This window comes from Perca flavescens, chromosome 19 (genome assembly GCF_004354835.1).
Source record: "Perca flavescens isolate YP-PL-M2 chromosome 19, PFLA_1.0, whole genome shotgun sequence".
In the NCBI taxonomy this organism is placed as follows: Eukaryota; Metazoa; Chordata; class Actinopteri; order Perciformes; family Percidae; genus Perca; species Perca flavescens.
Window position 1 is genome coordinate 23,578,050 of NC_041349.1, and position 15,499 is coordinate 23,593,548.

A 15,499-nucleotide genomic window follows, 5' to 3' on the forward strand; every position below is an offset into this window, starting at 1 on the left:
TGTCTGTGTCTGTCTTTTACACAGTTTCAGCATTTGCCCCAGTTTGTACAAAAGACAATGAAATGCAGATACGTTTGTGTGTTTTGTGTTTTTATTTCAGACTGGTGAACAATTGTTGCCTGTCACTCAGAATATAAATAGGGTTTAATGGATGTGACATTGGGGTGAAAGACAGTTGCCCTCACAAGTTTTAATATAGAAGGTAAATTATATAGGCTGAAAATATTCTGTTAAAAATGATTAGCAATAACTAACTAAGTTCTGTTTGGCCTTGCAAGATTTTTCTAAAGATTATATAATCAGTTACATAAGCCATGCTGATGACCAGCTGAAACTGATTGATTGCATAGTAGCCTATCTAGGTTTATGGTGAGGCCTTTATTCTCTTTTGATAAATGGAGATTGCCATTCTCTTCTTTAATCTAATTTAAATCCCGCCTCATACCCGTTTTCTTCCTTTTGTTTTACCATACAGCCTTCATTTGCACCATTTGTGTCTTCCAATAGCAAGTGACAAACACTCACCCAGTAATCTATTCAGTCTGATGTGATCATTCTCTCACTATAGTGCTCACAAATACATCAAAGTAAAGTAAAATATCCCCTCTGGGCTGAATTGGACTTGCATTACTTCCCGATTTTCTTGAAGTAGCTGAGCAACAATGCTGCTGTAGTAAGCAAATTATTAGAAAAATGACTTATATTACAGTTTTTGTAAGTATAAGGTTCCATTTGTGCTAAACCAGGTCCAGAGAGACCATCTCCCTTATTACCATAATGTACAATAAAACCTTCTTTATATATAGCTCGTTGTGTCAGGTTGTTGTTGACATTGCTGCCGGTTCATTTAGTCACGTTGCCGTTCCGTCCGTGTTTGTGCTCTGAGTCCTTCCCCAGCTGTTGCTGACCTTCGTAGAGTTTCAGTAGCAGCAGACATCTAAGAAAAGCATCCATCAAATGAAATGTACATACAGTACTGTGGGATGTTTCAGGCCGTATTCGTACAGGTCAGTCACAGCAGCTGATCTTTTAATGTGTTGTAATTATTACAATGAAGAGTAGGAGAAGGAGGATGTTGTTGCTGTTGTTGTTGTTGTTGTTGTTGTTGTTGTTGTTGTTGTTTATCTCAGTTAGGGACAGTATGCAACCTGAGACTACTTCAGGAACCTGCTCCACCACTTTGCTCTGCTGTAACTGTATACCTTTGCCCGTGTGTGCTTGTTTTGTCCACTATCTATCCTATTGTCCTGAAGGTTTTTTTTTAATGAATTTGTCTTTTTTTGACAAAAACTTTAAATCAAATCAAAATACACAGACACATTTTCATTCACTTTTTTCCTTCTTATTCAGAGCAATTTCTCAGGCTTTTTTTGTAGAAAAATATAACTCGTAGGATAATAACAACGCATTTCCTATTATTTTATGTAAGTGGTTCTCAAATTGTGGTCTGTGGATAGTTACTTACAGATAGTAGCTTCTGCAAAAAAAAGGATATTCTAACGAGTATTAGTTTTACCAGAAATATTGCTACTGAGAGAATGTGTGTAGTGCAGAAAGGTCAGTATAAACACATTCTCAATAACACTTTTCTAAATACCTTTCTATATTTGGGCCTGGGATCAAATCTTATTCAGTGGGCATTTATGGGCTGCTGCTGTGTGTCTATTGGTGGATCTGTGACATCATAACCTGTCATAACCATCATTGCCAGCTTTTGGAAAGTGTATCAAAACCTAGAACACTTTATGTGATGACCATTTAAATTTAGCGTTGAACAAAATACGGGCTCACAACACATGTTTGGAAGTTGTATTGTAGAGATGGTACTATCTCCCTCCTCTAGACAAACTCAAACACACACACACACGCACACACACACACACCCACGCACACACACACCATCTGTTTCTGTTTTTAGCTCAGCCTGTAGAGCATGTTTGTGTTTGGCAGAGTCAGGTTGTACCAGAGCTGTTGACTGCTGGCTGATGTGAACACATGCTGTTGATCCAGGAAAAGGAGTAAAGGGAAAGTCTTTGTTTCTTATTCATCATCCCTCCTCTTTTTTTCCCAATTTGTCTGCTGTCATAGACTAAAGACAACACTGTTTGGAGAGACATCCATGTTGGATAGTGGGAGATTTGGGGGGAAAAGAGGAAAGAGGACGAGACAGAGGAGTGGCCGACTCAGGAAATAAGAGTAAGGAAGAGGAGACACGTGAGACAGACAGAGAGGAGGAGGGGGCCGGCACGTGAAAACATGTTTTTCGAGCTGAGGGTGTAGTAAACCTTAGAACGGAACATGGTCACAGTTATTAAAGGAAACAACTCTGAGCTTTAGCAAGACTTTTACCCACATGTTGTCTGAGTCAAGTTGATCAACACATCTCTAACAACCAGAACTAACAGGATAACAGAGCAGCATTTCAAACTTTATGTGACCATGTATTAATTCACACGTTTTACAAATTGGCGACTATGTCAACCACTAACAATGGAGATAAGTTCTTGGAGGACACTAATGAAATAATTCACTCCAAGACTGTTCTGTTGTCAAGCCTGTGTGCTTTCTTTGTGCATTTGGCAGTAGAGCAGGGGGCAGTATCGCTAAATCCATCAGCAAGCATGCACACAGTCACACACATAGAAGAGAAGAGAGAGAGAAAGAAGGAGGAAAAAGGAGAGCAAAGTTGATGGATATTTTTGTAGACATGAGGGAGAACAGGCAGTGATTACTGTCCATTGCAGTACACTGGTGGTTCAGAAAGACATACACGCTTACTGCAGATATGTTAAGTTATTTCAACAGCAAGTGTTATATGGTCATACACAAGTAGTAAACTTCTTTTTATTAACAGTGGGATTCACAGCTGATTCTGTCACTTACATTTTGCCAAATTCTTACAGCATATTCAAGGTTATTCCACAGAACACAAAAAAGTGTCTTAACACACAGTTTCGAGTGTAGTAGACCTATTAGATTGGTAACTGAGACAAATACAGCACAGGTTTGGGGCTTAACATAATCACAAATATGGGTAATAAATAACTTTTTTAATCCTAAAATCACAAGTGTAACTTTTAGCGGTGCCTGCATGTTCCTGTATAACAAAGTCTGCCGGGCTGGAGGGACACACACACACACACACACACAGACACAAACACGCACTCGAATACACACACAGGGCCTCACTATAAATCCCCGTCTGATCCCTCTGAGAGAGTTTATTTTGCAAGACAGCGTGAGCTTGGAAAAAAACAAAAAAAGCACAGCAGAGCAGACCTGGACCAGTTTTAACCAGTTTGGTTGGGGTCTTGTGCTTTCATCCCATTGTCTCAGGCTCACTGCAATGTGCAGTCCTATAGTTCAGTATAGAAAGAGAAATCCATAGATCACTACTATATCACATTGATATTTAGTGATTAATTTACAGAGAAAGATGCGAGGGAAACATTTTATGAGGTCATGCAACACAAACATTCAATCATATTGGGTGTACTTAGAGACTTTGCCATATTGTGTAATTTCATTGCTTTATGTTCTGCTCCACTGATATCATTGTAGGTGTACATTAAACCACTGGGTATAACACACACATACACACACGCTATGCCTTGCTTGTACATTTTTAATAACCTTTCCACCTCTAATCTCTTTCCTTTTCTGTTTGTCTGAAATACATTCCCTCCTGTTCTTTCTTTGTTCCCTATGTGTGGCCTAGTTTTCTCTCGCAGACAAAGGGGAGACTGTTGAATGTGGAAAGCCTCCCTCTCTAAGTCTTTAGTGGCATAAATGGAGAGCTAATATGGACAGAGCAGACACTAATGAGTTCATCACGAGTACATTCACATCAGAAATATATCAAAAATATATAAAAGAATAAATCACATTGAGTACGGCACTATATGTGGTAAAAAATGCATATTAAGAAGACATAATGACCAGTACTGCTGGTACGATATGGTGTATATATAGGCAATACAATAGGTTAAGTCAAAGTCAATGTCATCCTTGGGTTGCAGCCCCTCTCTCAACCCCCCCCTTTTCACTCTCTGAACCTCGTTCCCCCTACCACCAACTCTTTCTGTCAGCAGGAAACAGAGGGAGCCCATTATGTAAGAATGTGCCTCTCTGTGAGAGGAATGCTAAACGGCTCAGTTCACAGATGTAATCCTCTTTGTCTCCCCTTCTCCACCACAGAGCAGAGTGGCGCAGCGGAAGCGTGCTGGGCCCATAACCCAGAGGTCGATGGATCGAAACCATCCTCTGCTATTTTGCACTTCATATCCTGTTGTACAAATGTCTAACCTGACTGTATGTGCCTATATTCCAAAAGCCATATTTGCACACAAAGACATCCATATACCTCTGTGTGTGGAAAATATAGAAGGATGTCATAAATACCAGCGGTGGAAGAAGTATTCAGGTATCTTATTACAGTGTAAAAATACTCTGTTACAATTAAAAGACCTGCATTCAAAAGTATTCATTTAGCATCAAAATATACTTAGGAAAGTAAAAGTAGGTGTTATGCTGAATGTCCCATTTAAGAATAATGTATATTCTATCATTGTAGTATAACCATTGATGCATTAATGTGTACATCACTTTAATGTTGCTGGTTCTAAAGGTGGAGATAAGTTTAATAACTTTAGCCTACATACAGCTGGGTAGCTTGTGAATTTAATTTTGTGATCCCCCCCTCAAATCTATAATCCTTTGATATTACACTGCTTCAGTAGAAGTACTTCCAGCATAAACGCACATTAAAGCTGTAGCCTGAACACAACCTGTTTGACTTCTGTTTACTGAGCGTGTTAGTTTTTCGTCACTGAAGCCAACCTATAGTGGTCAAGCTGGTTATCTTTTTACCTCATTTGTGTCTGCAGCACATTTCCCCTTCAATTTAGCAGGCAATTACCGGGAAAGAAAGCAGCACTGACCTTTGGCCCACAGCTTGTGGGATATATACAGTCTATAGATATAATCTCACACTCTATCTCTATCTCCTGTTCAAGGCCTTGAGGAGGTTTTACAGACTACACTTATACAAGGGTCTGCTGAAAAGTTTCATCATTTCAGTTCACTTATGTGTCTGTGAATTAAAGTAAAAAGTAAATACTGTAAGGTCCTCTGACCTACAAATCATTACATCATAGAGAAGAGCTGGAAAATAAATAAAAGCTTGGGAAAGGATTGTTGCACAATATGAATGCACAGCTGGAACTTCCTCAGCGCAGCAATGTCTGATGTTGCTCTCTTTGTTGCATTGTCTCAAAAAGGGTAAGGCCTAGACCTTTATGTGCTTATCTTATTTTAGCGTCTTTGACACAGAGACACAGACAATATGAATACAGATTTACATTAGTTATATCAGGAAGGAATCATCAAACAAGTCATTTTTATTTACTGTAAAGTCACTTTTCCACTTAAGTAGACTTCAATGGATAAATTACATAAAGCTTTAGCGCCCCCTGGAGTATTCCAATGGTCTCTACACTGATTTGAAATAAAAGGTGCAAAGACAATACTGATGATGATCACACATATCATAATACATTTGACCCTTTTATGACTCTGACTTCCATTTTAATCAACCATTGTAATTTTTAGCTAAATGCATGGTTTTACATACATTCCCTGTAGTGAAACACTATTTTAACTAAAACGTTCTAACTACTGGTATATTCTATTTCATAAGCACTTGAATCTATTTTTGAGATATTCAAATAAGGTTCTCACACCTCAACAGTATATGTACCAACTTCTAATTGAAATGCAGTGTGTCAAGCCCTGATCTATTGTCTTAATTTATAAATGTTAGAGCATTATATAAAATGGTCTGAATAATATGTCAAAATATAATTACATTGTTTGCAAAGAGATCACCATAATTCCAACAGCATTTCAACTGCATAAGCACACAGACTGTACTGCAACTTACAACAGAACAGAACATTTTTTACACGCCTTATGTTACTTTGAATATGTCAGTGTTGGTGAAATATAATATATAAAGGGGAAAAGATACAAAATAAACTGAAAGCCCAATTTAAATGTAATTAGTGCATTGCCATTAAGATTATTACAAGTAGGCCAATTATGTTAAAAAAAAATTTTTTCTTTACAACATCAGACAATAAAGAAAATATAAAATAAATGTGCAAATATTTAACCACTGCTACTGATGTTTGACTAATGTTTAAGGTCTCGTAATCAGTGCTTGACATAATTTGTTTTGCTTTATATTCAGTGACTTCACCTATTTAATGGGGACAATAGGTAAACATAAAATGAACATGATTATACATTTTTAATGTCCTGTATGGATTTTGAATGCGTCCGTGTTCTTTGGGATCAGTTTGACCCCAGACTGTTGGAGCTGGGTTAGAGTATAGGGTATAGGGTTTGGGTTATACATGTATAAAACATAAGAAATATGACATTTTTACACACATTTGTGTAGGTTGTTTTGGCTGACAATCAGGTCCCTATCACATGCAATGTTATAGTCTTTATAGGGCCCTAATTTACCCCACAACCATACCTGTAGTAGTGCGAGAACTCCTGATATGTAGGGGAACTTTGGTGAAGGTGAAGCAACAGCAAGCCTTTTGAATACTGAACCTGGAAGGGTGATGTTTTCCAGCCACCATGTCTCTGAAGACATTCAATTTTTTTTTCTCCCGTGTCCTACGCGACAAACTCGCAGCTTTACAGAATTTATAGGACAAGTAGGTCCAGCGATTAACCTCTCTTTACAAGCCAGGCCCCCGTGTGACTGAGGATAAATACCAAAACAAACCGGACAAATACAAAATATGGGCTTCATGCACCGACAGCTATTCTTGGAGTATGCAGGTTTACACTGAGAAAGCACCTGAAGAGAATCAGGGCATGAGGGTGGTACTATGGAAGATGGACTGAATGGTCATACAATTACGTGATATATATTTTTTCACATTGGACGCCCTGCATGTGGCACTGCGGAAAAGGGGGTTATGTTTTATCTAGAGGGATATTTAGGTAGTCAACAAAGAGACCTAAAACACTCTTTTGACATGAATTGGGTGATCTTTTTAATTACAATCATTTTCTGGAGGTTTAAATTGTTGGGATCAAATTGACACCAAAAATAAAAGATGTTAGTAAATTTCTCTCTATATCTACAACTACATCATTTCATTTGGCGTCGAACTTGAAGCCTCTGCACAACGTAATCACGCATTCGCTGAGGTCACCAACCAGGAAGTGAGCGGAGAGGAGGGAACAGCAGAATCACAACAGAGCTACTGCAGCTTTGACAGCTCTGTTTTGTGTCGCTGAAACACGCTCTTTTTCTGTTGTTGCCGGTAACGGACATGTCTCGAAAACCCAAAGATGAATACTACCGTTTCTTCACCGTTACAGACCCACGCACACACGAGAAGGGACACACCGAATACAAAGTGTCAGCAAGGGTAGGTTTAACACTCTTTATCTCTCAAAAGCGTTTGCTACCATACCAGCAACGTAAACCCACATTGTTACTATACCCAATAACTTTCTGTTAAGCTAATTTTACTTGTGGTTTGCCTTTATGTTTTGTTATTTCACTTAGGTACGTAACACACACGTTATTGTACCATTGTTAGTCTTTGGTCAGTTAACGTTACATCAATCAGAAGTAACTGACTTTGTATTGTTATTTGTTTCTAATACAATGAAGTCAAATAGTCATTAAAAAACAAAGGCTCTTTCACTGCAGTGAAACGACGCGAACTTGTGATTCAGTTCATGAGAACCCCCATGACCGCCCAAAAACCCCGTGGTCTAAGCAGGCATGCATACACAATCTGATTGGATCACATCTTCATAGAGTCAAGCCTTCATCACGCTCCCTTATATTCATACACAAACATACTTACACATAACAACTGTACTGATCCAAAATGTTGCCCGGGTTTCAACACTGGCACCTTTGAGATGTCCAAAGGTGCCAGAAAAACTGGTCCGCCACTTAATGTTAAACATGTTGTTCATGTAACAAGCCGTCCTCTCTCCTCTGTGGTTTGTAGTTTGTGTCCAAGCGTCATCCGGAAGATGTGAAAGAGGTGGTCGTGTGGAGGAGGTTTTCCGAGCTGAAGAAGCTCCATGGGGAGTTGGCCTACACTCACAGGAACCTGTTCAGAAGACAGGAGGAGTTTCCATCTTTTCCCCGCGCACAAGTCTTTGGTATAATGGGCAAAGATTGTGATACACTGTAGATGGATACACTCAATTCCAGCATGCTTACCAGGTTTTAATGATAAGGTTTTTTTTTCCCTTGTCCGGCCGGGCAATTAAAAAAAAATTCTACATGCCCTTAAGTAAATTTTTATTTGCCTGTATACAAAAAAAATCCAAGAAAAAACGTTTGAAAACAAAACCCGTCAAAAAAAACGTAAAAAGAATGTCAAACTTTACATACTACTTACTTATTACAACTTTACAAAATACGTGAAAAAAAAAGCATAAAACCCCCCACAAAAAACGTAAAATCTTTTAACAAAAATGTTGGAAAAAAAGTCAAACTTTGATAGCATCAAAAGTGTAAAATTGTTTTTGAAAAAACCACAATTCTTGGTTGGCCAACGGCACATCCAAATCAAATGATTATGATACGATGATGCCCGAACGGGCAACTGGGTTGTTATAATGACTTGCCCGAAGTGGCGTTTAACTTGCCCCGGGCCATCGTGCATGCCTTATTATCTAATCCTGCTTACCAAATGCTAAGATCACTGACTAACTGATTTGTTTGGTGTTCTGCAGGGGCTAGATAAATAACTCCTAATAGGCTACACTGCAGAGGTTTTTACACTGTCAGAGATGGTAATTCAATTCAACTAGGCAGTGGTTTGTAGCTTTTCTATACATTTAGCCTGTTGAGTGTCTTTCAGTCATCTTTGGCAAGGATACTTGTTCCAGTTTGCCTGTTATTGGCATATAGTCGTGACTCTTGTGACACTTCCCCTCAGCCTATTACTTTATTTTTCAGTGGTAACCGACTTACAACTGAAAAGGCAGCTACACAGTTGAGTCAAATACCAGTGGACAGTCACCATTTATAGTGAGTTTCAAGCTACCGTGCTGCATTGGTTGAACGCTTGGGCAAAGAGTAAGAGTGGTTCTAAACCCTCACCAATGCTGACTTGATGGGATAATTACTTAACAACACTGCAAACTACAGCCAGAAAAATGTCCATTTGGATTAACGCATCTAAAAGTCTCCCCAAAAACAAACATTGTAAGGTTGATCAGTCCGGCTTATATTTCTGCTGTTTGTTTCTCTTATTTTTTTTTTCCATGCAACGTAATGTCCTAGCATCCTTATCCACATTGCCATTATTATATTGTCTGTCTCTGTTTCAGGAAGGTTTGATGAGGCCGTGATTGAAGAGAGGAGGAATGCTGCAGAGGTCATGCTTCTGTTTACTACCAGCATACCTGCACTCTACAATAGCCCACAGCTAAAGGACTTTTTCAGAGTAAGACCCACACTTGTACAGAAAGTGAAACAGATAGGAAATAGCCACGCACATCTGCACACAGGAAAAGATGTGGCAGACCAGGAGTTGTGTCTCCTTTTTTATTTTCCTTCTATTGTCCTGCTTCTTACCTTTCTGTTCCACATGTCCTACCTATCCTCCTTATTTTCTGTCTCTTTGCTCTCCTTCTACCCCACACCACCTCCTTCCATCCTACCTCTCTCTCTCCCTACATTTACCCTGATTTCCTCTCTTTCTCCCTCTCCTTTCTCAGGGTGGTGAGGTGACAAGGCCTCTGGATGCCACTCCTCTGTCCTCTGCTGGGCCCCTGCCCCCACCTCTCATCCCCCTTCCCAAGCGCAGGGCGTCAGACTGTGAACCCGCAGAGGAGGAGGAGGGAAGGGAGGCTCCCACCTTACCCCAAGACCTGGGCATCAACCTGGGCTTAGAAGAGGGAGAACTGGAGGTGGCGGCTGAGGCTTACAGCGAGATGGGAGGCTCTCCGAGAGAAGAACAAGAACAAGAGGAGCTTAGCGATACAGAGCTGGATGACAGAGGTACAAAACATCTACCATACGTTTACACTGGCGTGTACTTTTCTTTCCTTTATTAATCTTCTTTTCCCCCTCCAGTTCCGTCTCCTGACCCTTGCCAAGCCAGAAACCACCAATCACAAGAGTCCCAGGAAGAATTTGATTCACTGTTTGACTCTGTGGCAGAAGAGCAAGTTCCACCCTGCAAAGAGGAAGGTCCACCTCCTCTGACTGATAATGACTTGGCTGTCTTTGATCCCTGCTATAAACAAGGTGAAAATAAATGTCAATGGATGCACATGAAGCAATACCAATGCCCTAAACCTTCTCAAATCTGGCTTAATCTAATTATAGCTTGGTTTTCCAGTCTTTTGTGGGGTTTTTTTTTTCGAAAAATTTGTCTCTTGTGCCGATTCTATTATTTTTACTCCCTGATTTCTTATAGGCTGAGTGGCTTTAAGAAGTTATGTTGAGCTGACACTTGAACATTATAATCCCAAGCTGTGGACCAAACACGAAAACACATAATTTGCTCCGAACTAATATCCTTTACTTGAAAGCTGACCCACCCTCCCCCAAATAAGCTAGTGCATCAGCACAAATTACGTTGTGCATTTAACTATAATGACTTGTTTACCAGCAGAACATGTGTGGCATTGTCAGTGTGTGTCCAAAATCAAAAAAAAAATCTGTTTAGTATTTACTGTCCATTGTCAAAGGTTATCTATCCCTGTTGTGTGGTAGCGTGGCCGAGTGGTCTAAGGCGCTGGATTAAGGCTCCAGTCTCTTCGGGGGCGTGGGTTCGAATCCCACTGCTGCCAAAGGAACATTTTCATCTCAGTGTTCTTTCTGTGGTGCGCCATCTTAAAATGTAGAAATTGGATTTATTCTGTTAATGGGTTTAAGTAATTTCTGTCTTGTGATTTGTGTTTAAAGACTCATCACTAGGTCATGGTATATCCAGGTGCCAGTGAGCTTTTCCTATCTATGTAAGACAGAGAAGTAAGGAAATATGTAAAGCAATCTGACGTTTTGTCACCTCACGGGCTTTCGGAGGAGCTGGATCTTAAACTGTTGAAAGAGTATGTTAAACTCTTATATACACAGCATAGCATGTTCTTTGGGCTCAAGTCATTTCCAAGATCATCTTTTGGTAGCCTGGATGACACCAGACTCTTCTCAGCTGTAACTGAGAGTGGGTCTGGGAAAGGTTCATTGACAGTTCATTTTCAAGGGGGCGTCACCAACGGACGCCGCTCAAATGCCTCTGGGAGCATTGATAGTCCTTCAACCAATCAGACCAACGATCCAGGTGACGCTGCGCTTCGGTAGCCGTTGAATGTAAACAAAAAGCTTCTCGCCGTCACTGTGCTATCGTCGTCGCGTAAATCCCGCCTTAACGGTTGTGATTGGTGTAAAGCCCGCTTCAGTGGTTGTGATTGGTGCCTCAATTTTGGGGACATTGGAAATGGGCTTGAATGGGCTAGTCGCCAGACTGACTTGCAGAGCAAATCTCAAATTTGCCGGAAGTTCATCAGGGTTTACCCAGGCTAATCTTTTGGTACACAAAGGCAAAAACATTTTGAATAAAGAAATTAGCCAATTTTGAAAGAACTATAGAAGATGATACATGCATTTTAATGCAGTAGTTTGGCTGAGTGGTCTAAGGTGCTGAATTAAAGCTCCAGACTCTTCACAGGGAGTGGATGGAATCCAACTGCTGTCAAGGGAATTCTTCCTGCTGGACATTTAGAAAGAGCAGATGATTGTGGATTTTGACTTTTTGGTGTATAGTCACATCTAAGTAGGGCTGCAACTAGCAATTATTGTCATTATCTGCTGATTACCTTCTTCACTAATCCATTATTTATCTAGCTATTATACATCAAACATTGTAAAAGGTGTAGTTGATAATTTCCCAGAGCCTAGGTGACTACTTCACAGTGCTTGCCGGCCAACTGCCCCCAAATTTATATATTTCTGTTAAACATTCTATTAGACAAAGAACATTAGCAGATTCTTAAATGTGAGCTGGAACCAGACAATGTTTCCCATTTTTGCTTGAAAAAAAATACCATCCAGTGACTTCTTAGAGTCACTCCATACATTTTGGAGTGTTACAAATATGAAATCTAACATAATCTTAGAGTTGGCTTGTTGTAATTATTTCTCTGCTAGTAAATAAATAATTTGCTCTTTTTCTCTCTATTCCAGATAAATCCAATTGTTCCAGTGACCACTCGGAATTGTTCTCACTGCCACCAGCCAGTCTGAAAGGAGAGGACGTGGGTTACTTAGACCAAGCTGCCACTGAGCTAACAGCTGCAATGAAGAGGGAGAAGGAGGGAGAATTTAGTTCTGCCATTCGTGGATACAGGACGGCGGTGGATATACTGATCACTGGAGTACAGGGTGAGAAGACGTATGAAGGGATTGAGGAAGTTGGATTGCTGGGAAAGGGTAAAGAATTCAGACTCGTTTGCAAAAACTGCAAATTGCATGACAGTGCAAATGATGTGCAAATAAGCTAGTGCATCAGCACAAATTACATTGTGCATTTAACTATAATGTCTTGTTTACCAGCAGAACATGTGTGGCATGTCAAAATCAAAAAAATATGTTCAGTATTTACTGTCCATTATCAAAGGTTATCTGTAGCATGGCATGTGGTATCGTGGCCGAGCAGTCTAAGGTGCTGGCTTAAGGCTCCAGTCTCTTCGGGTGCGTGGGTTCCAATCTCACTGCTGCCAAAGGAACATTTTCAGCTCAGTGTTCTTTCTGTGGTGCGCCATCTTAAAATGTAGAAATTGTATTTATTCTGTTCATGTTGAAGGGTTTAAGTCATTTCTGACTTGTGATTTGTGTTTAAAGATTCATGTCTTGCAGGTCATGGTATATCCATAAGTCAAAAGCAGTTTGCTTTTCCTTTAGATTCTTGAAGATATTTCACCTTTCTTTTGACTAATTTGACTCTTTTAAGTAATTCACTTCTTTTTATAAATGCCTTCTTTGAGAAATATATTTTAAGGGACACCACTATATTCTATTATACATGCTGAACCAGCTTATGGAGTTTGTCAGAAAAAGAGGCATTTGATGCATGCATTAATCAAACAAAAATTAACTCTGGACCTTCTGGTGTGCTGTCTACAACAAAGCCAGTCATACACAGATCTAAATTAGCTTGACAAACTAACACAAGTATGTGTGTTATCTGCTACTGTGCTAACATGTGACAGCCCCTCTAATGGGTTATCTAGGGTTACTTTGTGCCCTCTCAGTTGTACACAGTGACAAGACAGTTTTTGTGTTGTAGCGTGGCCGAGCGGTCTAAGGTGCTGGATTAAGTCTCCAGTCTCTCCTGGGGCGTGGGTTTGAATCCCACTGCTGCCAAAATACCTTTTGAGCTCAGTTGTCCTATAGATGGCTTCTGTTTTTTTAGCACTGCTGTTTAAATTGATAAATAAAGTTAAAGAAAATCTTTTTTAAGAAAGATTTGACATACCTTATTTTCTTTCTCTACCTTCCCCTCTCTTTTCTCGATGTCCTCTTTACACTTTCACAGCAGCAGTAATAATAATAATATTAGTATTTGTGTCTGTCTTTCTGTCTGTCTGTCTGTCTGTCTGTCTGTCTGTCTGTCTGTCTGTCCAGGAGACCCAGATCCAATACGCAGGGAGTCTGTGATGAGAAGGACAGCCCAGTATCTGAAGCACACTGAGATGTTGGTTGACAGGCACTCCTCGCCCACACACACTCACACACTGACGCACACACACACACATACACAGGACCCTTAGATGCACACTTTTTTTATATACACTCTTCACACACATAAAGAAAGATCAAAGACAAAGAAGCTCAGGGTTGTGACATACAAACACACACACACACACACACACACACACACACACACACACACTCACTCACACTCACATACTCATAGGCATACTTACACAAATGCAAAGTTATATACAGTATGTTTGTTGACCACAAACATACAGTTATAACAAAAAACACATTTAAACCATTCAGAAATACATTCAGGCGCAAAACAACTACCAGCACACACACATACATAGACACACACTCCTGAGGTACACACTACACTGCAGACTGCTACTTTAGCGGTCTTTGTGTAGGGGAAAATCTGTGATTTACTAAATATAAATATAAAACTGTAAACTTCATGCATTAATGGGTAAATAATCCATTTATCTCTATCAATCTCTTTCTCTCGTTTGATTCTTACTCTCCTTTTACAATGTGTTCTTGTTAAATACAGTAATGTGTAGTCTATAACAGTAATTTGCATTTTGCACAAACAATGTTTTGATTAATAAATCTGATTTTAATTGAAAGTCAAAGAGATATCTGTTTCCCTGGTGTTAAAAGTATAGAAGGAGCGAGTTTGCTGCAACCAACAGTGTTCGGTAAGACTGTAACTGCAAAATTTGGATTACATAATGATGGTAAAAACTACTGATTTGAAACTGTACATACACCTTTTTTATTTTTAAATGTTACTGTAGTTCAGTATACAGCGGCCGCGCAACACAATCAAAGAGCTGTTGTAGATTTAGCAGGTTAGTAAATTATTTTTGGGCTTTTCCGCCTTTAATTTGACAGGACAGCTAGGTGAGAGAGAGGGCGAAGACATGCAGGAAATCATCACAGGTCGGATTCGAGCCCTGGACCTCTGCGTTGAGGCATAAACCTCTCAGTATATGTGCGCCTGCTCTACCACTGAACCAACCCGGCCACAACAGGGTTGAAGTTTTGCGGTAGCAAGGCAGTACCTCTGGGAGGCGCTGTTGGCTATTAAATTATATTGATTACAATCTATTGCAGGAACTCCTCATTCCCAGTGTTCCCCACCAATAAATCAGCTAAATCTCACATTAGTTTTTCTCAGCTGAGCAAGTTTGACAGCAAAGCAGCAGTTTAGCTAGCTAAAACAAGCTGTTGGACTGCTGATCAAACCAGGACTTACACTGCGCATGAACCCTTTTTTCAGCTACAATAATCAAATGAAAAACAATGGCAACTACTGTAGTGGTTTTTTTTTTAATTTTTGTTACATAAACTGTATGTACTGTAGCAAGTACAAGCCCTCCAGTGCTGCAAAATGACAGTTACAGTTAGTAAAATAACGCCACTAACATCTTTATCAGAGCTGCTGCTTTCTTGTCATTGCTGATGTTAATTGTGCATATTATTTATTGTTCACCAGTCTGTTTGTATGTCAATTTATTCTTGGTCCACTCATCCCCCAATTCCCTGTCAACAAGTATGTTTCCTCTTTCAGTGCCCAATGCTGTACGTGGTTAAAGATTAGTTACAAGATGCATTAAAAGAACAGTAATAGATTGTAATTTTTTATTAATACCATAGCTAATATTTTCACCTGAATACATTATTCATTAATAATAATAATTTATTATTATTGATATTAGACCA

General features: G+C 39.6%; 1 protein-coding gene and 2 non-coding genes across 3 annotated transcripts; all 3 read left to right on the top strand.

Moving 5' to 3' along the window:
* Positions 1-4,197: 4,197 nt before the first annotated feature.
* On the top strand, positions 4,198-4,269 carry trnam-cau (transfer RNA methionine (anticodon CAU)). Its single transcript has one exon. It is a non-coding gene; the product is annotated as a tRNA-Met (tRNA).
* A 2,957-nt stretch (positions 4,270-7,226) lies between these two features.
* On the top strand, positions 7,227-14,359 carry snx15 (sorting nexin 15). The gene is made up of 7 exons (XM_028564379.1): positions 7,227-7,457; positions 8,055-8,211; positions 9,391-9,506; positions 9,781-10,063; positions 10,139-10,312; positions 12,254-12,451; positions 13,694-14,359. Exons 1-7 carry the CDS (start codon positions 7,359-7,361, stop codon positions 13,837-13,839), a joined length of 1,173 nt encoding a protein of 390 aa, XP_028420180.1. The 5' UTR covers positions 7,227-7,358; the 3' UTR covers positions 13,840-14,359.
* Positions 10,779-10,860, top strand: trnal-aag (transfer RNA leucine (anticodon AAG)). Its single transcript has one exon. It is a non-coding gene; the product is annotated as a tRNA-Leu (tRNA).
* Positions 14,360-15,499: the final 1,140 nt, after the last annotated feature.